The 25,709-nt window shown below is 41.9% G+C and overlaps 1 protein-coding gene across 19 annotated transcripts in view; it reads right to left on the reverse strand.

Moving 5' to 3' along the window:
- Nucleotides 1–1,666: 1,666 nt before the first annotated feature.
- The window catches only part of LOC142490133 (guanylate cyclase soluble subunit beta-2-like), a 431,574-nt gene continuing 407,531 nt past the window's right edge, over nt 1,667–25,709 (reverse strand). For 18 of the 19 annotated variants that reach the window (XM_075591976.1, XM_075591975.1, XM_075591974.1 and 15 more), the window contains 4 exons: nt 22,852–23,021; nt 7,350–7,415; nt 4,197–4,283; nt 1,667–2,490 (listed from right to left, as the gene is read on the reverse strand). In XM_075591976.1, coding sequence (XP_075448091.1) covers nt 2,348–2,490; nt 4,197–4,283; nt 7,350–7,415; nt 22,852–23,021 — 466 coding nt within the window. In that variant the 3' untranslated portion in view covers nt 1,667–2,347. The remainder of the gene's footprint in view (nt 2,491–4,196; nt 4,284–7,349; nt 7,416–22,851; nt 23,022–25,709) is intronic. The other variant, XM_075591963.1, reaches the window with a different exon arrangement.

The following is a 25,709-nucleotide window of genomic DNA, read 5'->3' on the forward strand; positions in this document are numbered from 1 at the left end:
TCCGTCAGTATGGTACCTTATAGTCCCCCTCCCTATGGATAATTGTGCTGCTACAGAAAAGAAATAGGCTTGTTTTCAAACACAGGTATGTCCTTAACAAGAATTAAAGACAAAATAACGCATTAAACATAATTCCAGTAAGAACATTTTCGTTCTATTCACAAAAGCCACCAATTGCACAAATAAATGCTAGTGTTTTCTCTTTGTGCTTTGTTTCCAAATATACAAAGGTGGGAATTTGAAAACATCATGCACAATGGGAGATGATCTTCCTCTTTCAGAAAAATGGAGTTTAAACTTCGCTCAACAAGTAGTTGTAAGAAAATCCTAACGGTCACTATTTGTTCCTGGAAAAAGATTAAAAAAATAAAAAAAGGGGCTAACAAGGGACGGGCAAAACAAATTTTGATTACAATATGCAGAATAAATGATAATTCTACACTTTGTAACCAACATGGTAAGTAGTTCTAGGGAAATATCAATGTTGGAAATGGATAGGAAGTAAAATGTGGTATACTCTGTCTTGCAGTTTACATAAGTTTTATTTTCCCCTTAGAGATAAGGCGAAGCCCATTTTTTTTGGAGTTTATTTTCTTTAATGTACTGTATTTAAAGAGAACTTGTTAAAAAAAAAAAACATTGTTTAAGTCCACATGTATGCAATGCTGACTTACAATGCAGAAAGTACGATGGCATTTAATCAAAGCTTTCCTCCTGTTTTCTTTTTGAAGTATATTTGTAGTATAACTCAATCAATTCAGCCATGCAATAGAACTTCATCATCGAAGTGATATATTAGTTATGCAATTTATAATATGCCATGTACAGTAGTGAGTGAAAATACATAGGAGCTGCAATCAGCAATTAGTTTACATTGGAAGTGACAGTCCCACAAACAGTAGCTGGCAAAAGGGTGTTTTTAAACAATTAATGTAACCAGCTTCCTTAGGCCTTGCCCCCGCTGCCTACTAAAGCGTCCGCTGTGGCGGACGCTGCGCGCACGAGAGCCCTCCCTGCAATGGCGCCGGGCCCGCTGCGAGGGGGGGGCCGCAACGCTCGCGCGAGAGCTACTCCTGCTCTCAATAGAATTGACTCGCGTCGAGCGATTAGGCACGCCCCCCGGCGGTTCAGCCAATGAGGGCGAACCTGCCGGGTGACGTCATGGCCGCGCCCCGTCACTCCTCCGCCACGCCCCCCCCCCGGTCTCCTGCAGTGAGCTGCAGACCGGGGAATCGGCTGAACGCGCCGCCAAAAGCGCGGGCGCGCGTTACAGCGGAGAGACCGGGGCCTCAGCCTTAGAAAGTTTATGGGCCATGTTTACTAAGCAGTCTTTTGGCACAGGATACTTTCCAGTGCTGGGAGACACCTTGCAGCCCTTTGACCATTGAAGAGGTCATAAGAATGTTGCCTGCAATCCACCCTAATGTAAAACATTCACTTGTTTCTGTAAAAGCACATTTAGATTTTTTTGGGGGGTAATTTATTTCTAATGTTTGATAATTATTTTTCTTCCCTATTTCTAAACTGATTATGATGCCATCATTATTCAAATATAACAAAAAGCAAACTGTCTGGCTCAACACTCTGCCTGTATATGCAACAGTTTCCAAACAGTTTTACCACAAATACATTTTATTACCACAGTATTTATATAGCAACAACTATGTATTGTTATTATTTTATTTATTCGTAAGGTCCCAACATTCCACAGCATAATGTGAACATAAACATGCAAAATATGTTATTGCTAGAATATTTTTATATACACCAACCATGTTTGTTTATTTATAAGGATCAAGCATATTCCATAGCACAATATCTTCATCTAACATGAGCAGTATCTATAAGTTGGCACATACAGGTAAGGAGCAATTAACATGCGGGAAGAAGCTATGCAATATAGAAGCCCATGGAAGCATTAACCTGCGTTGCAGACATATGCTAATGCAAATACTAAAACGTGATATAGTACCAGAATAAGAGCATCACATTGACAGAGAGAGATGTGGGTTTCTTTTACGAAAAGCTAAACATTTAAGTAGTGTAGGGAGATACATTGTCAATGCAATATCAAGGTTCTTATGATACATTATGGCAGGAGTGCTCAACTGAAGCCCCCTTCCCCCACCAGGTAAGGTTTTCTGGATATGCCTGCTTCAGCACAGGTGGTTAAGTTGAAGACAGCCTCCGATTTAGCCACCTGTGCTGAAGCGGGGATATCCTGCAAACCTGGCTTGGTCAGGGTGTTTGAGGACTGGAGTTGAGCACCACCTGTATTAAGGAGCAAATGAGTGATTTTAATGAAAAAAACAACTGTAATTTGTATAATTACTTTAAAAAAAGAAAATTAGAGCAGGAGGCACACTTGGGTGCACCCTTGATTGTCACCCTGTAAATAGCTCTCGTCGCTATCCCGAAACGGTTCTTTCCCTTCTCTTTTTGCTGATCCTCCTTCAGCACCATCCTGTGGATTTATTGCTGTACTGGAAACTAGAAGAAAGTTGTGTGCTGTTATGGTTGAAGTATGAACATGGGTATGAGACTTACTAGGTTACACACATTCATTTAATTTTAAATCCCCCAGTTATTTTTATTTTTTTGCAGAGAAATAATGTTCATATTCTCATGGTCTCTAACAACGATTTTCATGTGTTAATGGTAATCCAGAAAAGTGGGACCTGGCAGTTCCTCATGTATTTTTTGAGGTTGTGTGGCATGGTTACTTGAAACAAATGAATTGTAGATCAGTCGTAATTGATTTTACAGCCCAAAGCTTTTAAATGAACAGAAGGGATAACAAAAACTAAAAATGAGTCAATAAAGTGGTCGCTAAAACTACATGTATGTCCTGCATGCATTGTATCATCTATTATATTTAGGTTTAAGATGGAATGATAGATACTTTTGATTTTGTTTTTGTCAAGGCTGCATTATTTGGTTGGTTAGTCAAGCCATCTTGCAGGAATCTGAAACATTTCACAAAAAATGCTGTAAAAACTGGCTGGTTCAACCACTGTTATCACCGAGACCCTGAAGACAAGCTTACTTCTAATAACTATTTTTGAACTCTTAAAACAGTGATATTTAAATGTGTTGCTCTTTTAAAGCTGCAGTTCAAGCAGCCGTTTAAAAAAAAAAAAATTACAATCTGCACACTGACAAGTGATTAGCTAAGCTGCAGATCGATCAGTTCTCCTGTAATCGATCGCTTTGCTCAGGGTTATTTAATTCATTTATTGCTGTAGAACAGTATCCAGGATGCAAAGTTCTGTGTGAAAGATCATGTGACCAGGCAGTTACTAGATACAATTTGTGCACTGAGAGAGGGCTGGGCTCAAGAGCCAGAGCCTGCCTTAGGCCGCGGGCATGGTCAGCGCCCCGTGCTGAGCCGCGCCCACGCTCGGCAGTGAGCCCCTGCAGCCGCAATGAGAGCGGCTTTAGCAGGGGCTCGCGCACGCTTCCCGTCTGGGAGGAGACATGTGCTCAGTCCCTCATGGGCAGGGTGCATTCCACTACTCTAGTGAGGCCTCATAATTACCAGCAGGCCTGTGCCATCCAGGTGCCTGGAAGCTATCCTGCCAACTGATTGCAATCGCTGTAAGAACATGAGCAGTGGCTGCATAATAAAGACCATCCCTTTTTATATATCTGGCTGACACCAAGAAAGAACATCATGGATCACCATGAGCCTGTCCTGTTTCCCCATGTCATCGTGGAACTCTCAGCGTCTCCTGAGCCAAACAGGTACCGAGGACCACACAGGACTGTAGCGAGGGTAAATCTCCCAGAGGGAGGGGAAGCAGCGCTACATATGTCTTCATACATACGAAGCACATTTTATGAAAATGTGTTTCTTTTTAGCGCTGAAATTTTAACACAAAAACATTTGAAATATAATCTGGATATAGGCCCATAATATGGGGGACAACTTTCTATGTAGCATAGTGAGACCTGGGAAGTGAGAGCAGAGGGTGATATAAGTATCCACTAATAGGACTGGTGGTAGCTTTGGTCACTGCTGGTTGTATACAAAGGCACAGATAAACTACTTTATTACCAGTCATGTTCCAGCGATCACATTATCATGATTCCCTACCTGCTACCTTAAATGGAAGCGGAAGCAAATACTATATTATTTTAAATTTTCTAGGACATCCTATGTTATAATGTAAATAAACAATATATACTGTACCCACCATCCTGTGATATCTTGTGAATGTGCCGGCTGCTTTCGTAATTCATTATAATGATATTGTTATCCAAGCAATCCTCAAAATTTTCTTCTAGAATTTAAGAAACCACAAACATTCCAAAAGAAAGGTTTAAAGAGTTAAACATTGAACATTTTAGCATGGTATTATTTTAGAACAATAATATTTTTACAAACAGAAATTTACAATATTATTTGCTTACTTATTCAGTTTACAAACAAACAATTTTTGCGAGCTCACAATGTCAGGCAAAATAATATTGGGGCATTCCCACTCTACTCAGTAAGCAAACTAAAATAGAAAAAGGATTTCCCAGAAATGTAATTGAGAGGGACCAGCTGGTAACAGTAGAAGGGAGTATAAAAAGGTGGGATTTTAATAAACATTTTCAATTATGAATCTGTTTCTTTAGCAGGGATGTATGTATTCTGCTAAATCATTTAGTTTCTCTGGAGAGCTGAAAGGTATGTGAGATTATATTGACTTCAAACGGGCTTTCAGTGCGATAGCGCAGGATCTGGACTTTTTGCACTTTACAGAATAAGGGCCTTATTCCTTTTCCACTGAAGCAGCTGTTTGGGCTCTTTTCTGACAAAAGCCCAGTGACTTGAATTGGGATTTTTGTTTAATAACTAACTGCCCAAACATCCATTTTGGTGAATATAGAATTATCCCCTTAGACTGGCCCAGTATGCCCTGACATCTGGGGGAACTTTCAAGGTGTAGGCTAGCAAGTCTCCCTGACTAAGTATATAAATATATTGTGGCAGGATGACCGTGGTTAGTGAGGAGACAACACAACTCTTCTGGTGAAATAATGCTGGTGGATTTATTTGTCCAAAAGTGTAACCAAAATAATGGGTACTCTGTCCCTTTAAGTGCAGTAAACGTAAACAAAAACCTATCCCTGGTCGGGGAACTGACTAAACAAAAGTGCAGGCTATCTACCTGGCTGGCTAGCTAACCTAGTCCAGCCCAACAATGTTCAACAACACCAGTTGGCTCCTTACCTGGGAGCTTTATACCCCCTTGGGACAGGATCAATCTGAGCAGCCTGTGCCTGTCTGTCAACACTCCTCTGTCTTCTCTCTGTGCCCGAGAGACTGCTGCTCCAGAGGCTTTTCCTCTTCCTGTTTTAAAGCAGGTGAGCTAGCTTAATTTGAATCACCTGTGGACTGCTTAATAAGCTGGGTTAACCCCTCGTCTACTGGAAAGCAGGCATACTGCCATCTCCTACTAATGTATACAGAGTCAATGACCCTGTCACATATCCCCCTTCCCAGCGTAACGTTACCGAGTGGAGCGGCCCATGCACCGAGACTGTGCACCCTAGAGAGTGCATCAGCATTACCGTGCAGTATGCCTGGCCGATGTTGGACTGTGAAGTTGAAAGGTTGCAAAAATAGAAACCAATGGGTAACTCTCGAGTTCTTTTCTTTGTTTCTATGCATCCACTGTAGGGGTGCATGATCTGTAACAAGCGTAAAAGACCTGCCTAAAAGGTAATACTTCAACGTGTCTGTTGCCCACTTTACGGCCAAACACTCTTTTTCTACTGTGGCATATCTTTGTTCGCGGGGACACAATTTGCGACTTAGATAGAGGACCAGGTGTCCTTCTCCTACAAACTGGGACAGTACTGCTCCGAGACCAACTTCAGAGGCATCCTTTGCAGAAAAAAATCCTTCGTAAAATCCGGGGCTACCAAGACTGGGTGACTACAGAGCGCTGTACGTAGGTCTAAAAATGCGGTCTCCGCACCACTGCTCCATTTTACAACATCAGGTGCCCTTGCCTTTACTAAATCTGAAAACTGTGCAGCCCGGGTTGCAAAATGGGGTATAAATCGGCTGTAGTAATCTACAATGCCTAGAAATGTCCTAACCTGTTTTTTTTTTAAGGGGACGGGGCCAATTCTCAAAGGCTTCAACTTTATTGAGCTGAGATTTTACTGTCCCACTTCCCACAACATAGCCAAGACATTTTGCTTCTGCTACGCCGACTGAACATTTAGCTGGGTTGGCTGTAAGACCCACCTCCTGAAAGGTTCTCAACACTGCCTCAACCTTTTGTAGATGTGAGTCCCAATCTGGACTATGAATTACCACATCGTCTAAGTACGCTGAGGCGTAGTTAGAGTGTGGGTGTAACAATTTATTCATCAACTTTTGGAAGGTTGCAGGTGCCCCTTGAAGGCCAAAGGGTAAGACAGAATTCTGTTTGAAAGATCATGTGACCAGGCAGTTACTAGATACAATTTGTGCACTGAGAGAGGGCTGGGCTCAAGAGCCAGAGCCTGCCTTAGGCCGCGGGCATGGTCAGCGCCCCGTGCTGAGCCGCGCCCATGCTCGGCAGTGAGCCCCTGCAGCCGCAATGAGAGCGGCTTTAGCAGGGGCTCGCGCACGCTTCCCGTCTGGGAGGAGACATGTGCTCAGTCCCTCATGGGCAGGGTGCATTCCACTACTCTAGTGAGGCCTCATAATTACCAGCAGGCCTGTGCCATCCAGGTGCCTGGAAGCTATCCTGCCAACTGATTGCAATCGCTGTAAGAACATGAGCAGTGGCTGCATAATAAAGACCATCCCTTTTTATATATCTGGCTGACACCAAGAAAGAACATCATGGATCACCATGAGCCTGTCCTGTTTCCCCATGTCATCGTGGAACTCTCAGCGTCTCCTGAGCCAAACAGGTACCGAGGACCACACAGGACTGTAGCGAGGGTAAATCTCCCAGAGGGAGGGGAAGCAGCGCTACATATGTCTTCATACATACGAAGCACATTTTATGAAAATGTGTTTCTTTTTAGCGCTGAAATTTTAACACAAAAACATTTGAAATATAATCTGGATATAGGCCCATAATATGGGGGACAACTTTCTATGTAGCATAGTGAGACCTGAGAGCAGAGGGTGATATAAGTATCCACTAATAGGACTGGTGGTAGCTTTGGTCACTGCTGGTTGTATACAAGGGCACAGATAAACTACTTTTATTACCAGTCATGTTCTAGCGATCACATTATCATGATTCCCTACCTGCTACCTTAAATGGAAGCGGAAGCAAATACTATATTATTTTACATTTTCTAGGACATCCTATGTTATAATGTAAATAAACAATATATACTGTACCCACCATCCTGTGATATCTTGTGAATGTGCCGGCTGATATCGTTATCCAAGCAATCCACAAAATTTTCTTCTAGAATTTAAGAAACCACAAACATTCCAAAAGAAAGGTTTAAAGAGTTAAACATTGAACATTTTAGCATGGTATTATTTTAGAACAATAATATTTTTACAAACAGAAATTTACAATATTATTTGCTTACTTATTCAGTTTACAAACAAACAATTTTTGCGAGCTCACAATGTCAGGCAAAATAATATTGGGGCATTCCCACTCTACTCAGTAAGCAAACTAAAATAGAAAAAGGATTTCCCAGAAATGTAATTGAGAGGGACCAGCTGGTAACAGTAGAAGGGAGTATAAAAAGGTGGGATTTTAATATACATTTTCAATTATGAATCTGTTTCTTTAGCAGGGATGTATGTATTCTGCTCAATTATTTAGTTACTCTGGAGAGCTGATAGGTATGTGAGATTATATTGACTTCAATCAGGTTTTCAGTGCGATAGCGCAGGATCTGGACTTTTTGCACTTTACAGAATAAGGGCCTTATTCCTTTTCCACTGAAGCAGCTGTTTGGGCTCTTTTCTGACAAAAGCCCAGTGACTTGAATTGGGATTTTTGTTTAATAACTAACTGCCCAAACCTATATATATATATATATATATATATATATATATACATACATATATATATTGTGGCAGGATGACCGTGGTTAGTGAGGAGACAACACGACTCTTCTGGTGAAATAATGCTGGTGGATTTATTTGTCCAAAAGTGTAACCAAAACAATGGGTACTCTGTCCCTTTAAGTGCAGTAAACGTAAACAAAAACCTATCCCCGGTCGGGGAACTGACTAAACAAAATTGCAGGCTAGCTAACCTAGTCCAGCCCAACAATGTTCAACAACACCAGTTGGCTCCTTACCTGGGAGTTTTATTCCCCCTTGGGACAGGATCAATCTGAGCAGCCTGTGCCTGTCTGTCAACACTCCTCTGTCTTCTCTCTGTGCCCGAGAGACTGCTGCTCCAGAGGCATTTCCTCTTCCTGTTTTAAAGCAGGTGAGCTAGCTTAATTTGAATCACCTGTGGACTGCTTAATAAGCTGAGTTAACCCCTCGTCTACTGGAAAGCAGGCATACTGCCATCTCCTACTAATGTATACAGAGTCAATGACCCTGTCACATATCCCCCTTCCCAGCGTAACGTTACCGAGTGGAGCGGCCCGTGCACTGAGACTGTGCACCCTAGAGAGTGCATCAGCATTACCGTGCAGTATGCCTGGCCGATGTTGGACTGTGAAGTTGAAAGGTTGCAAAGATAGAAACCAACGGTAACTCTCGAGTTCTTTTCTTTGTTTCTATGCATCCATTGTAGGGGTGCATGATCTGTAACAAGCGTAAAAGATCTGCCTAAAGGGTAATACTTCAACGTGTCTGTTGCCCACTTTACAGCCAAACACTCTTTTTCTACTGTGGCATATCTTTGTTCGCGGGGACACAATTTGCGACTTAGATAGAGGACCGGGTGTTCTTCTTCTCCTATAAACTGGGACTGTACTGCTCCGATACCTACTTCGGAGGCATCCGTTTGCAGAAAAAAATCCTTTGTAAAATCCGGGGCTACCAAGACTGGGTGACTACAGAGCGCTGTACGTAGGTCTAAAAATGCGGTCTCCGCACCACTGCTCCATTTTACAATATCAGGTGCCCTTGCCTTTACTAAATCTGAAAACTGTGCAGCCCGGGTTGCAAAATGGGGTATAAATCGGCTGTAGTAATCTACAATGCCTAGAAATGTCCTAACCTGTTTTTTTTTTAAGGGGACGGGGCCAATTCTCAAAGGCTTCAACTTTATTGAGCTGAGATTTTACTATCCCCCTTCCCACAACATAGCCAAGACATTTTGCTTCTGCTAGGCCGACTGAACATTTAGCTGGGTTGGCTGTAAGACCCGCCTCCTGAAAGGTTCTCAACACTGCCTCAACCTTTTGTAGATGTGAGTCCCAATCTGGACTATGAATTACCACATCGTCTAAGTACGCTGAGGCGTAGTTAGAGTGTGGGTGTAACAATTTATTCATCAACTTTTGGAAGGTTGCAGGTGCCCCATGAAGGCCAAAGGGTAAGACAGTATACTGGAAGAGGCCATCAGGTGTGGAGAAGGCTGTTTTCTCTTCTGCTGAACTTAAGGGGATTTGCCAATAACCCTTTGTAAGATCTAAAGTGGTTAGAAAACGGGCCCTCGCCAACCTCTCAATTAACTCGTCTACCCGCGGTTTAGGATAGGCATCAAACTTCGAGACTTCATTGACTTTTCAAAGTCATTACAGAACCGTATTGACCCATCCGGATTAGGTACCAAGACAATAGGGCTGGACCATTGACTATGGGACTCCTCAATTACACCTAATTCTAGCATCTTCTTTACTGTACCTCTGACTGAATAGCCCCTCTTCTGGCTTCGGGGATCCTATAAGGTCTTATCTTAATGGCTATTCCCGGCTTGGTGACGATATCATGGAAATCACCCTAGTTTTTCCTGGTACGCTGGAAAAAACATCCCTGTTCCTTTTTACCAAGTCTACAGCTTCTCTGTATTGTTCAGGAGTGAGGTCTGCCGATATTCGAACGAGTGGATCCTCCCCTTTCCCGGATTTGTTAGCTACTACCGTCAGACATACCTCTCTATCCTTCCAGGATTTTAATAGATTTATGTGATAGATTTGCTCTTCCTTCCTCCGATCTCAAATTTTATATTTCACCGGGCCGACCTGTTCTAGAACTTCCTATGGCCCTTGCCAATGTGATAACAGCTTGCTTTCGGCCATGGGAACAAGCACCATTACTCGGTCCCCTGGTCGGAAGCTGCGAACCGTAGCCTGTCTGTTGTAAAGGTTCTGTTGGGCCCTCTGTGCCTCTTCTAAATGTTGTCTGACTATGGGAGTAATATGAGCAATGCGTTCTTTTAAATCTTCACAAATTGGACGACATTTTCCCTGGAACAGCTTGTTGCTCCTACTCTTCTTTGAGGCTATCCAGAATCCCTCTTGGGCGTCTCCCATACAGGAGTTCAAATGGGGAAAAGTCTGTAGAGGCCTGTGGTACTTCTCGGATAGCAAACAAGAGATAAGGCAACAAGGTGTCCCAGTTCTTCCCATCACTAGCAACCACCTGTCACGATGACACCAACTTTTATCAACACATTTATATTTCTGGGTACTTGATTGAACAGAACAAGTTGCAAAATAAATTGTGATTTATTTCCTTAATAGACAAACACACGACCTCTGCAGAATACACTTGAAAACAACACTTACGAGAATCAGGGAATGAAAGAAATTGTCCTTTGAAACAAAAAAAATTGTCCTCTTCTTGCAAGCGCAAGAAATGCAGCCTTGGTTTTAAAAGTCCTGTGGTTATGTGGTTATTAGCCCCTTCACTCCTGGACTGGTTGCTGCTGTACTGGAACATAGTCTTATCTTTAATAATTGGGAAGCCCAGTTATAGACTGCCCAAAGCTATCTTTAACATGTGGATCCAATCCCCTCGTGGGAATAAAAAAAGCCACGAATAGCCAAGTGACCCACAGTTCATAAGACCGGTCAAAAGGGATGTCCGGTGTGCAGGGCGCATGGGTCAGGTTGACGCCCATGCCACTTAGCATACCTGGGGCCACTGGGTCTGGTTTCTGTCTCAAAGGTGTCACTAGCCTGAAGTCTGCTGTGCATCAGTATGCCAGTATTGTATACATTATGGGTCTCTGGGTCTTTTCATAATTGACACTCTTTTAGACAGGGGGACTCTAAATCTGTGAGAGCCCTTTGAGGCTTCTGCCATAAAAATAACTATAGCCCTTTGAGGCTTGGTCATAAAAATACCGAAGCTCATTCACCCATATCACAGCTGGATGTCCAAGTAATTCTTGCTTGGACTTACAAAAAAAATACCTCCTGCCTTACATTTAAGATCTGCCATCATGTGTCGGTTAGAGGGTATGGCAAGCAATGCATCTTGTCTTTTACCTTCGCAGACAGGGAATGGCCTGCAAATGGGGAATAAAAATGGCAGGGACAGGGCAACAACAGTAATGCATGGCAAATCAGGTATTAACCCTTTCCTCCCCGTCACACCACCTTTCTCAACATCATCTTCAGAGTTTTATTAAATCGTTCTACCAGTCTGTCCGTTTGCGGATGGTAAACAGAGGTTCTTAGGGACTGTATTTTTAGCTCTACACAACTCTCGCATAAGTTTAGATGTAAACGGGGTACCCTAATCTGTCAAAATTTCCTTCGGTATCCCGAGTCGGGAGAATACCTGTAACAATTCCTTAGCTATGGCTTTGGAGAAAAAGTATTACGTAAAGGCAGTGCCTCTGGCTAGTGAGTGGCATAGTCTAGGATCACTAGGATGTATTGATGACCCTTGGCAGATTTCTCTAAGGGACCCACTATATCCATAGCGATCCTCTCAAATGGGTCACGTGTAGCTCTCGTCTGGAGGGACTGAACCCGGAAGTACTGTGACGCGCCGACCGGAGGATTCGCCGAGCGCAGCGTTCACCCCGGTCCTGCGATGTCACATTTCGGCTTAATCCCTCTGCCAGGACGCTGCCTGCCCATTATATGCCTTATTACAAGGCTTTCTTGTAAGTGTTCACTGCCTACCGCTGCTGCGGTTCTTGTATATTCAATATATCATCCTTTTGAACCTTGAACTGTTTCTGTTGCTTTATATGGGTAGATTTGTCTTGGAGCAAATCTTTACTCTGTGATTGCTTTGTGTTACACACCATTATTTGAGTAAGCCACGGGTCCTGTTGATCCGTTTTTCCCCACAGAGTTGCACTATTTTTTGTATGTTATGTTTTATTTTTCATGTTACCACTGGTGAATCGCGCTCCCTGACTCTTCCCACCTACCAACACACCCCAAGGATCAACTAGGAAGATCCGGTGAAGGTTGGGCTGCAGTTTATCACCGTTTGTATAGAGCCTTTTTTATTTATTTTAAGTATATTACTGCATTATAGCTTTTTGACTCATACATCTGTGGGAGCGCCTGCTGAATTTCTGTTTCTATCTGTATCTTTGCTATCACCTATGGCAGAATCTGCAGATGTTATGGAGACTAGAGATGTTTTAAACAGTGTGGATACTCTCATTGAGAGTACTATGGAAGAAGCTATTAGTGTTGGAAATGTTTTTACACAACGTAAACTAAGGAGTAAAGATATTGAAACCCTTTTACACAAATCAGAATCACTGAAGGAAGATTTTCTAGAGAAGGAATTTAATAAATTAGAAGGGCTACTGTGCAAAGAGACCCGCAAATGGTGGGATTTAATTTTTTTGGAGAAGTATTTGGCCGAACGAAGAATTCCAAGAGGCCTTAGACTTTTCAAGAAACCCACCTTTGATTTCGAAAATGAGAATTACAGCAAAGCTTGGGATAAAACCCTTGACGAATGTTCATTTGAACTAATAAGAATTATTACGACACATCATAATTTTTTTTTAGGAGTAATTAATGAGGAAGTAGATAGGATTGAAGCGGCAATAGGACCATTAACAAATACAGAGGATTTTTTAAGATTGGATAAGAAACTACAAGAGAAATTAGACAAACTACAACTTAATGTCATAGAATCCAAATCTAATAAGTTTGACAGGGATGAGGAGGATTACTTAAAAGGTAATTACAGGAATTGGAAACAAGCAAACAGCAAATAGAATAGCAATAGAAGGTGTGTATATCAACCAAGAATGAGACCAGAAACCTTTAGGAGCTCTAGAGTAACACCTAGATCCCCAGTTAAAGAAAGACGGGACTATGTCCCCCGAGTATCACCTGTTAAGAGACTAGAGGTTTGTGCTCCATCTAGGTCTCCTAAAACCCAAAATTCACTCTCAAGAGAGTCGAACCGGGAAAAACACCTCCAAGGGAATCTTATTATCCCTGCCACTAGCATTAGATCTCCAGTGGTACCAGAAGAAAATAGAGAGAACTATAGGGATAAATCAAGGAGGTCCCAAGAACCACGAGTTAAATTTAGGGAAAGATCGAGGAGAACACCAGAACCAAGAGTTAGATCTAGGGAAAGATCGAGGAAGGAGGAGGAACCCAGGGAAAGAGAGAATAGACATGAAGGAAGACCCTGGAGTAAATCTAGCAGATACATACACAGTCCAAGAAGGGACCATATGGAGGGGAGGGTAAAGACACCAGAAATGTCTGGACGTCATTTTTTAGAGAAGGGTCCCAACCACAGCAGGTGGGAGGACCCCAACAGATTTGCAGTACTAGACAATATAGGTCGAGAATACCAGTCTCCCAAACCACAAAGGAAAAGAAACCTAAAGGAAGGAGAGGAGGAGGGAGGTAAAAGGCTAAAAAAACTAAACCTTTAAGTGGTATTTTTAATCTTAGTTCCCTGGTTCTAACCCCTGCACAGAATACGATTTTAGGCAAGGGTTTGAACTTTGCCCCCACTGTAGGGCCCAGCAACTTCTAACTTTTTATTGATGCGAATAAGTATCTCCGCAAATTAGCAATTAAAAGATTTTTCCTACAAAAAAACAGGACAGATCAGCCTATGGAGAATATTAACATCACCGAACATAGTAATTTATTAAAAGATATAGAAGAAGGCCCACATTTAATTCACACAAAATTGAAAAACAAATCCAATTTTTACCCGAGTTTTAGCAAGGGCACATATCTAGACACTTTTTTATAATTTATTGATTAAAGATTTTGAAAAACTGCAAACTGATAGGAGACCCTTTTTTAACAATTTAATTCCGGTTGAGAGGGAGGCATTGAAACAGTTGATGGATGATGACAGTATAGTCATTAAACAAGCAGACAAGGGAGGGGGTGTTGTCGTTATGGACAAACGTTATTATAAGAAAGAGGCATCCAGAATTCTAAACGATGAAGTGACCTACAAAAAATTAGTAACCAATCCGACAAAACAGTTTTTACAAGAACTTAATAATCATTTAACTAACGGGACAAGAAGTGGTGTTCTTAATGAAGATGAATATGGATACTTTAACAGGCCAAAACCCATATTACCTGTTTTTTATTTTCTCCCGAAAATCCATAAAGACTTAAAAGAACCTCCCTGAGACCCATTATTTCGGGGATTGGGTCTATCACCGAAAATTTATCGGAGTATATAGATGCATTTCTTGGTAAATATGTCATTGGGATTAGGTCATATCTAAAAGACACAATGCAGATCCTTGATATCCTAAGTACTATTGAATGGGAGAAAGGTTATGTTTTGGTGACATCAGATGTTACATCATTGTATACATCCATTAATCACAACGATGGGATTGCTGCAATACGAAATGTTTTACTGGATGATCCTCTATTAAAAATAGAGCAAGTTGAATTTTTATTAGCCAGCATATCTTTTATTCTCGAGCATAACTATTTTTCTTTTAATGGAGATTTTTATCTGCAGAAGTGCGGTACCGCCATGGGGACCAGGTTCGCACCAAGCTATGCAAATTTGTTTATGGGTGTCTGGGAGTCACAATGTGTTTGGTCCCAGAATCAGTTTGGAGCGAGCCTGGTCCTCTGGCGGAAATATATAGATGACATCTTTTTTACCTGGAAGGGTACCGAGACAGACCTTTTATTATTTTTAAACTTTTTGAATGCCAATACTTTAAACCTCCATTTTACGAGTAAGTTCAGCTAGAGGGAGGTGGAATTTTTAGATCTGGTCATTTATATTGAGAACAATAGGATTAATACTAGGACTTTTTTTTAAAACAGTTGATGCCAATAATCAATAATTATATTTTAAGATCCAGCTGTCATCATCCACAATGGGTTCGCAACATTCCGTTTGGTCAATTAAAAAGGATAAAAAGAAATTGTAGTAAAAATAGTGACTATCATGATCAGACACAGATCCTGAAGAAGAAATTTTATGAAAGGAATTATGACCCTAAAGTGGTATCTCAAGCAGTAGAGAGAACAAATCTCCTTGATCGAAAATCCCTGTTACGACCAAAAATAAAAAGGACAGAAACTACCAACTATCAGACTACATTTATTACTAGATACAATAGAAAGGCACTAGAGATCAAAAACATTATTGGTAAAAATTGGCACATTCTGAAAGAAGACCCTATCCTAGGAGCAATACGTAGTGATAGGCCTAAAGTAATTTTTAAGAAGGCACCCTGCCTTAAAAACAAACTAGCCCCTAGTGCTTTTAAGAATAAGATACAGGAGGGATGGCTGAGGAAACCTAAGGTTTTTTTTAAGTAATTCAGCCCTTTCAGAGAGAATAGATTTTAAATCTCACTCAACTGGGGAATGTTTTAAAATGAATACATTCGCAACATGTACAACTAGTTTTGTTGTTTATCTATTGGAGTGCCCGTGTGGCCTCCAATATGTAGGAAAAACTATAAGACCCCTAAAAGTCCGTATCCTTAAGCACCTTGGGAACATTAGGAAGAAATAACAACTCATAGTGTGCCTGTAGGCGGACGCTCACAGAGGTATGCAAGGGAGACCGATTATAGTGAAATTAAATAAGCCTTTTATTGCGCCCTTTCCGCCTTTTTGATTTGGATGACACCGTCCCTTCAGGGATACTGGGGTCTCCATCTTCATTTGAAATTTTAGCAGCGTCACTGGATCCACCCGGCTTTTCTTGCAACTGTAATAGCTGATGGAAATATTCGGTGATCCACTGCTCCAGCTCTTTCTCCTGCTGATCATATTCGTCATCAAAGGGAGCGGTCTTTTCAGTTCGTGCCGAGTTCAGGCACCCCCACCATTCTTGGGGTGTTTTGTGGGTGTGACTCGGTTCGGGTTCCCCGTAAGAGATGTCTTCCTCTTTATTGGACTGGAAGGGCCACTCTTCCGTGGGGTAGGGTTCATTACAGGAACGCTGCATCTTGTACTCCATTTTTAGGCTATCAGGTGTAATTTTCTTCCTGACCTCAGGAGGCGCTATTGCAGCTGTTGCCACTGTATTTGCTAGAACCCCCAATTGTGGTAGTCCTACAGGTGGGCATATTTTGCTTGTAGAGGTCGTAGCTCTCACAGCATCTCTGTAGACTTTTTCTTTCTTGGGTAAGTTTAACAATATCAGCAGTACTGTGCATGCATTTTCTCTTATCAGGTATACAAGATGTGCAGTTGCTAGGTAAAAACGTCTATTTGCTTTACACCATTTACTTGCTAGGTGTAATCTCTCATTAGGTGTGCTGAATGTGTAGTTGCTAGGTAAAAACTTGTGTTTGCTTTACACCATTTACTTGCTAGGTGCAATCTCTCTGCTTCAGCCAAATAATGTGATTTTCTGTTTGAGTTCAGTCTCAACTTTGGGTATTATGACATTCACTCTTCACACCTTGGGATACCTTTTACACAGTTCAGCAATTCCTTTTTTTCTAGTAGGCAATTTTACCCTCAGCACTTGTTTACTGAAAATTCCCCTGCTTCAGCACAGTCTAGCATCAATTTTCACATTTTTCTGCATATACTCCATTCACAACTGGTAGTCCTATGCGGTGTGGCAGCCTTTACTTGCAGAATCAGTACCGCTCATGGGTCACCAACTGTATTCACTGCTTCAGCTAAACATTTGAAAATAACAAACGACTATCCCTTTCAAGGGCTAACTCACTTCTTGAACCCTGACTATGGCTGGAAGGCAAACCCCCTATTTCAATGACCATATTACACTTTATTGTGATAGGCAAATAAGGTTTTACCTGCTTCAGCAGTCTCTCTCTCTCTCCTTTTGGGATTGGGGAAAAGAGTACATCTGCGGTTTTGTAAGTTTCAGTGCAGTGGTGTGTATCACTTTAAGTCTGATCTATGCTGCATGAGATTTTTTTGTTTGTTTTTTTTTAAAGTTGCTCAGACTGTTTGTAGGCAAAAAGCATAAAAATGTTTTCAAAGAACAAATCCCCGGTCCTTTCTAACTTCAAAGACCACCTCTCGTCCCACTTCGGACACCATATGTAGGCGGACGCTCACAGAGGTATGCAAGGGAGACTGATTATAGTGAAATTAAATAAGCCTTTTATTGCGCCTTTTCCTTAACATCAGGAAACCATCCAAACAAGGGGTAAACAAAGCTTCTATTCACTTGGGAGTATTTCTAGTGAAATACTATGCAGTTCACAACTCCCTTAGATAAGCATGTCTCCCAGCCCCAAACATATAGCAGGGCTCAAGACAAGTGTCTCCAAGTTCAGCTCAGGTGTGAGCTAAGGAGTCTCTCTTCCTGTCTCAACAGACAGGCTTTTCTAAGCCATCTAATCAGGCAGGTGGTGTTTGTTAATTGACTACCAGCAGTTAACCACCACACTGCTGGATTAGAGGCACATTACCTGAACAGGGATAACTTCCCTGATACAGTGCCAAAACACTTTCTAAGAGTACATGATGCGAATCCAGCCGGATTAAAATATAGGGCCATTGAAAGCGTTGAACCACATTGGCGGGGGGAGGGGGGGTGGACAGAGACAGAAAACTTATCCAAAGAGAAAGCTTTTGGATCTTCAAATTGAAGACCCTCGATCCTCACGGCCTGAACATCGATATAGATATTGCCGCTTTTTTATGATTTTTTATCTCCACCTCATTCTGTATGGAAGATCTTGTCTTGTTGCATATTTTATAATATCTATATTTTTTACTATTTATACATTTTAATTAGTGTGTTTTTTATAGCATATATTATCTATTTGTTTAACTGTCTGATGTGGACAAATTCTTTGGCATATGACGATTTTTGTACTGTTGCCCCTCCTCCTGGTTTTCCCTGTATGGGATTTTTTTCTGCCCCACTTACTGTCTGCAATCATTAGGTGTGTTTATTTAGTGTTTTATTTATGTATTTATTTTTTCATTTTTTCTAGGTGTTATGCATATAGGAGGAGTTTTTTTGATATGTTATTAAAGTTATTTATTTTTGATTTGTACCTCTTTCCCTATGATATGTGATGATGTATCTGATTGCATTATTGTGTCTAAGTGCATTATGAGAGAAGCTCGTGGATCGGATGGTTGTGGCTACTTGAGACTGACAGCTAATACAAGGTGATCTTACTCTCCTGACGAAGCTGTATGTGAAACACGGAAGTTGCCACGCGTAGAGAGAAGACCACCCTGCCTTGTATTGGCTGCCTTATCACCTTGTATTGGCTGCCTTATTGGCTGTTGCAGCATCTGAGGACAAGAGCGGTCACGTGTAGCTCTCGTCTGGAGGGACTGAACCCTTAAGTTCTGTGACGCACTGACCGGAGGATTCGTCGAGTGCAGCGTTCACCCCGGTCCTGCGACGTCACACTTTGGCTTAATCCCTCTGCCAGGACGCTGCCTGCCCATTACATGCCTTATTACAAGGCTTTCTTGTAAGTGTTCACTGCCTACCGCTGCTGCGGTTCTTGTATATTCAATATATCATCCTTTTGAACCTTGAACTGTTTCTGTTGCTTTATATGGGTAGATTTGTCTTGGAGCAAATCTTTACTCTGTGATTGCTTTGTGTTACACACCATTATTTGAGTAAGCCACGGGTCCTGCTGATCCGTTTTTCCCCACAGAGTTGCACTATTTTTTGTATGTTATGTTTTATTTTTCAAGTTATCACTGGTGAATCACGCTCCCTGACTCTTCCTACCTACCTATATAGACAAGACCACATGGGCACCTAATGATGTATACCACAAATGTAAATCTACATGTAATGCGATTTTTAATTGTGACCTTTCTACCACTATGTGGATGACAAAATACGTCCCCGGTAACAAGACTGTTGCACACTGAACAATTCATACATAGGAAGTTACCCTGTTTGCCACCTTCTAAGAAGTGGGGCGTATGGTAGTGGTCTTTGTTGTCAGCATGTATCAAGTTGTCTGACAGATTCCTCCCTCTCCTATAGGCGACCAAGGGAGGTGTCCGACAACTATCTGCTAACACCTCATCATTCTGCAGCAAGTGCCTATGTTTTCTGATTATAGACCTGACAAATTTACTTGCCCTATTATATGTGGTGGTAAATACAATACGTTTCTCATCCTTAGTCATCTTATTAGGAATCACATCTTTTTTAAGGGCTGCATCAAGCACTGTCGGGGTATATCCCCTTTTAGTGAATCTCTCACGAAGATCATCCATAGCTGGTGCTAGTTTATCCTGCCTACTAGTGATCCTAGAGAACCTCACTTTTTGTGAGAAAGGTAGGGCATTTTCCCACAGGACAACAGAAACGGTGCCGCCTACAGACCCACCAGGGACAGATAATTTGGTACAGCCTAACAAACCTTCAGGGACAGTTAATTCAGCCCATCAGAAAGGTACCAAAGTATGTAAATTAAAATCTACATTCATACCACCTTTCAAAAATCAGTCAGTGAGTACCTATATGCGATTAGTCAAAGCAGATATTGCCAAATATGTTATGCATAAAATCACGCACAACATGACGCTTAGGGAAAAGAAGGCTCTTAAAAACTGTCCAGTAATAGTGATATTATTATTAAAAGGGCAGATAAACTTGGCGCCCTCGTCATACAAGATTTCTCAGGGAAATTAAAGCCTAACACTAGGGAATGGGGTAACTTTGGTACAATTGCTGCCGTAGTTTGTAGGGGATAACTTGCCCCTCGACTTTCACTTTTATCAGAGTCGTGGTGTACGGATGCGTACACCCATGCACACATAATACCCGCAACTTCTCACCCTGATGTAACCGGAGAAGCTTAACCAACTTCCCGGATACCCAGTTAATATCACTCCCTGAGTCTACCAGGGCGGAGATTGGTTTACCATTTAAAATCACAGTGGTGAGGAAGTTGTGGGTACGTTCCCCCCAACCCCCCGGGTCATACCTACCACTCCACAAAATTCTGACTTAACAGAGCCATACGCACACTCCATTGGTTCAGACAACTGTGGGCAGTGAGCCTTAATATGCCCCGCCTCCCCACACTCAAAACAAACAATTGGCCCACTTCGTTCTTGAAACCCTTTCAGAGATTTAGAGTTTCTGTCCCTATCCATGTTTTCTTCCACTCGCTCAAATCGTGCGACCGGTCGCGGGTCCTGGTGCCAGCGCTGGCACCTACCGTTCGTGTTGGGCAGTGGGTTGTGGTTTGTGCGAGGGGAGCGTAACAATTCACGGGTGGCCAGAAAACGCTCGACTGTGCCTACCATGGCATCACAAGTGAGGGGATCTCCCTGCCCCACCCACTGTTGAAGGTCCTGGGGTAACGCTCGAATGAAGCGGTCCAACACCACCATCTCAAGGATCCGGGCCGGGCTATATACCTCTGGTTTTAGCCACTTGGTCGCCAGATGGATCAAATTCCATAACTGCGATCTGGGTGACTTCTGTTCCTGGTATCTCCACGTATGGAACCTTTGCACACAGACTGCGGGAGTCACTCCAATCCTTGCAAGGATTTCGCTTTTCAGACAGTCATAGTCTGCTGCAGCTTCTTCGTCGAGGTCACAATATGCTTTTTGGGCTTCCCCCAGTAAAAAGGGTACGATAATCCCCGCCCATTTGGAGCAGGCCCAACTTTCCCGGGAAGCGATTCGCTCAAAGGACCGAAGGTATCCCTCGACGTCATCTTGCGGTGTCATTTTCTGCAGGTACAGGTTTGCCTGGACGGGCCATGCCTGGGCCGTACTGGTCGAGTCCATATTAACCTGGGCCAAGCGTTCAATCAGCTCCCTCTGTGTTTCTGCAATAACATCAAGCTGGGCTGCAAGTATCCGGTTTGTCTCGCGTTGTGCAGCCGTGCTTTCCCGTCCCTGTTTGTTAGCTTCCTGCTGGACCGCGGTGCTGTGTACTAAGGCCTTCACAACGTCCTCCATACTGACAGTTACCGCGTGGACAGGTTCCACCAGTTGCAATCTGTAGCTCCGCCCCATTTACAGGGTGTTCGACATCCCACTTCTAACACCACGTGTGGCAGGATGACCGTGGTTAGTGAGGAGACAACACGACTCTTCTGGTGAAATAATGCTGGTGGATTTATTTGTCCAAAAGTGTAACCAAAACAATGGGTACTCTGTCCCTTTAAGTGCAATAAACGTAAACAAAAACCTATCCCCGGTCGGGGAACTGACTAAATAAAAGTGCAAGCTATCTACCTGGCTAGCTAACCTAGTCCAGCCCAACAATGTTCAACAACACCAGTTGGCTCCTTACCTGGGAGCTTTATTCCCCCTTGGGACAGGATCAATCTGAGCAGCCTGTGTCTCTCTGTCAACACTCCTCTATCTTCTCTCTGTGCCTGAGAAAGACTGCTGCTCCAGAGGCATTTCATCTTCCTGTTTTAAAGCAGGTGAGCTATCTTAATTTGAATCACCTGTGGACTGCTTAATAAGCTGGGTTAACCCCTCGTCTACTGGAAAGCAGGCATACTCCTATCTCCTACTAATGTATACAGACTCAATGATCCTGTCACAATATATATATAATGCAGGCTGTGCAATGTAGCAGGCATAAGCTTGTAGGGGGCCATCTCATATGGTTTTGAAGCAAAAGGTGGCACTGTGTGCTAATTTGCATGTAATTTCACAGAATCCCTGGGTGAAAATGGTGAAAGGCAGGGTTGCAGACCTGTCAAAGACATGCAAATGAGCACACAGTAATATTTCCATTTGCTATATGCTTTTACTGTGGAGGGTTTTTGCCACTTTTTTTTACCCACCATAACTTAACTAAGTGTGGTGAAACCTATCCCAAGCTTCATTTTGCAAAGCCAGTATAACCAACCTCACACTGATGAGACCCATTAAGGTTGAAATAGCTGCCTGTGGGTCGGTTTACTGGCTATGCATCTTAATCCAGGCTGTGCTCAAATGCTGTACAATGCAGCAGGCATAAGCTTAAAGGGGATCATGGCATATGGTTTTGTAGTAAAAGTGGCAGCTCATTTGCATGTCATTTCCCATAATCACTTGCTGCAGTGGAAGCACTGTATGCCGGGTGATAATGGTGAAGGGCAGAGTTGCAGACCTGTCTAAGACATGCAAATGAGCACACAGTAATATTTTCATTTGAGATATATATATATATAATTTTATTTTTTTTAAAGTAAATACACGCCTCTACTTAAGGAGGCACCACAATAATTATTTGGCAATTACCCAAACAACAAATTGTTCAAATAAAATGTTTTCAACATGAGTAATATGTAATATTTAAGAATGTAATAACTAAACTTTTGCCTTCCATAAAATCCTAAAATGTATTCAATAACTCAATAATCACTATAAATGCACAACAAAATGATACTAAACAAATGACACTAATAAGAATGCAGCATTTTAAACATACATGTAAAACAATTAGCGACAGTAAGGTTATAAAAGCCTTATAAACGCTGGAAAATCTTCCCTTGAAGGAATTCCTTTAGTATAAAGTAGAACCATTGCGATTATATATGGAGCAGTAGGTCTAATCATTAACCTTAACCCTGCTATATCTAAACTTACCAACTTGTTCATTATGGTTCTGTTCAGAAGTGTAATCTTTGGGTCTGCCCATTATCTCATGTTCTGATGCATGTAAATTCTTGACCAGGAAGTACGTTTTCATTTTTCCTTTTCCTTTGACCTCAATTTCTCCTCTTTCTACTATTTCAAAATCTAGATATTTAAGAATACTCCAAAAACATAAGTGATAGATTAATCATTATTGCTAAATTAATGGTTTTTGCAGCTGTTTTATTTAAAAGCATTATTGAATGGAAACACATTCATCAATATTTGTTATAAGACATCTGGATGCGGAACATTAATGGGAAGGGGTCACCAGAAGTAGGAATAGCACATGAAATAGTTGCTGGTTTGAAAGGTCTTGAATCATAGTACATTATACAGTATGTTTGGGAAGGCACATGTGTTTTGAGGCACATTTAAGAAGAATCTCCTTCTCAAGGATCTGCAGTTTATGTAAGTGTTCTTCTGTCTAATAACAATCAACATTAGGCTGCATATTAATTCCATTCTGACCACCCCTTTTCTGTGGTTTGTTGTTTTAATTTTCTCCCTACATGTCTTGGGAACCACAAGTATAACCACGTGCCGGAGGATTCCTTTTTTTCTTGATTGACATTGTGTGGAGGACTTTGAATCACCTCTATGAACTCTGGCAGCGGGACTTCTCTGTGTATTTATTGAATATCTGCATTTGAATCAACACACGGTTGGCGTTACTATATCCTTTTCCCCCCCCTATTTGTCTTATAGGACTGGTTAACCCCTTCATTACCATAGCGGTTCCCACCGCTATGGTAGTGAAGGGATTAACTCCTCCCGCAACCTTCAATCACCCACCCTGGGTCTACTACCCCTTTCATCCACCCCCTCTGTCCCCAATAAACAGGCTATCAGCTATCGCCGGGAAGTCCACCGGCTGTTTCCCCATGATACGAACTGTATCTTTGGCGTGCTTACCGTAGATGTGGTGCAGACCACTGGATGCCGCATTCTTACACAGCAAAGACTAAAGATACAGAGAATCCCCGCTCCGGTCGTGACATTCATATGTCAGCTGATCCAGGCAACCCCTGCGGTTCGGAACGTGAGGTGGTGATATCGCTTGTTTTATGTGCCTATTTTGATCTATGACAATGTAAGTGTTAATTTTATTGCGTGTATAAAGTGTTATTATTGTGTTACGCTATGGAAGCCTCTCTTCTTTCCCTATTACCCTGACTGACGAGGTGCCGTGTGTGCTGCTAACATCATATAAGTCATCCAGCTGTGGGTTTTTCATCTATCATCTATCACTACAGAGTCAAGCATTTGTCACTGATCTCTGACATGCCTGATTTAATTTGATACCACGTGAGTCTCCATTCACCTAATATTTCACATCACATCGTTTGATTCAAACATTATTTGCACTATTTTGTGCTCTTTATTTCTTTACATATCGATACCTGCGCTCCCCTGACTTTCGAGATGTTCTACAACTGAAGTGGAATCTGCAAACCATCCACTTAAGGGTTTTGAGCTGCATTATTTATTCACGTTTCACTTGAATTTATCCTGCACTGTATTATTCGCGGATATATTATTTGTCACTGCGCCACCTTATTTTGCACTTTGTTGCATATTTTGTCATTTCACCATTATCCCCAGCATACGTACAGTGCTCCCACTGCAGCAAGGGACTCTGTGAAATGACATGCACATGAGCACACAATGTGTCACCTTTTGTCTGAAAAACCATTGTTACATGGAGCCCATATAAGCTAATGCTTGCTGTTAACACAGCTTTAAAAGCACAGCATGGGAATCAGATGCAAAGCCAGAGAAACCATTCGCAGACATGTTTCAACCTTAATGGGTATCATCAGTGTGAAGTTGGTTGTACTGGGCTGGCTTTGCATTTTCAAGACTGTATGGTTTACCATCACGTTTTAAGTTATGGTGGGTGAAAAAGGCAACAAGAAACCTCCACCGTATTGCATATAGCAAATAAAAAGATCAATTATGAGCATGTGAATGTGCTCACAAGTGATTTTTTTATTTGATATATATAGATACACACTGTATATAAAGATCGACAAGGCACAATCTTTTGAGGTGTTAATCCTTCCTCAGGTGTATTTGTTTTATCCCCAACAAGACAGAATGTCTGACAAGGAGGCAAAGACCTACTGTACTGGCACTAATATTCATTTAATTCCATCCCAGTCACTAACTTTCTTGGGAGTTGTGTTCATTACAATACAAAGAATTATCAATCTGTCCTAGAGCAGAATGCAGCAATTGGCAGAACAAGCCACAAGAATAAGGCGGTTATGTTGGGTCTCGGCAAAAGGTTGCATAACTTTGTTGGGGAAGTTCACCTCAATGCCAGGCTTTATAAAGTGGGCTTGACTCCACATGAGACCTACAGCAGAAGATATGTCTCTATCCATCAATAAGGCGAGATCTAAGATGGTGGGAGAATGAGCAGAATCTGGAAAATAAATTCTCTTCAGACAGAGTCCTGGATAACTATCACCACTGATGCCACAAGACTGCATGGGGAGCAAAGATGGAAGCTTCATTGGCACAAGGAAGTTTATCAAGATCCAACAGTAACCTTCCAGCAAATATGCTAGAACTGCACGTAGTCGAGGGAACCCTATTTTTCTTTCAAAGCCATGTTCTGGTTGCAAATATACCAATAAAATCAAACAGCACAATAGTATAATATGTTGCAAAACAATGAGACCATGAGTAGAAGACTTCTGGTGCTCGCTGGGTCAATCCTGCTTAAGGCCGAGCACCATCTGAACAATCTCATGGCAGTTAATATCCATGAATGACAGACCATGACGGATGATTTCTTAAGC

The sequence above is a fragment of the Ascaphus truei genome, chromosome 3 (genome assembly GCF_040206685.1).
Source record: "Ascaphus truei isolate aAscTru1 chromosome 3, aAscTru1.hap1, whole genome shotgun sequence".
In the NCBI taxonomy this organism is placed as follows: domain Eukaryota; kingdom Metazoa; phylum Chordata; class Amphibia; order Anura; family Ascaphidae; genus Ascaphus; species Ascaphus truei.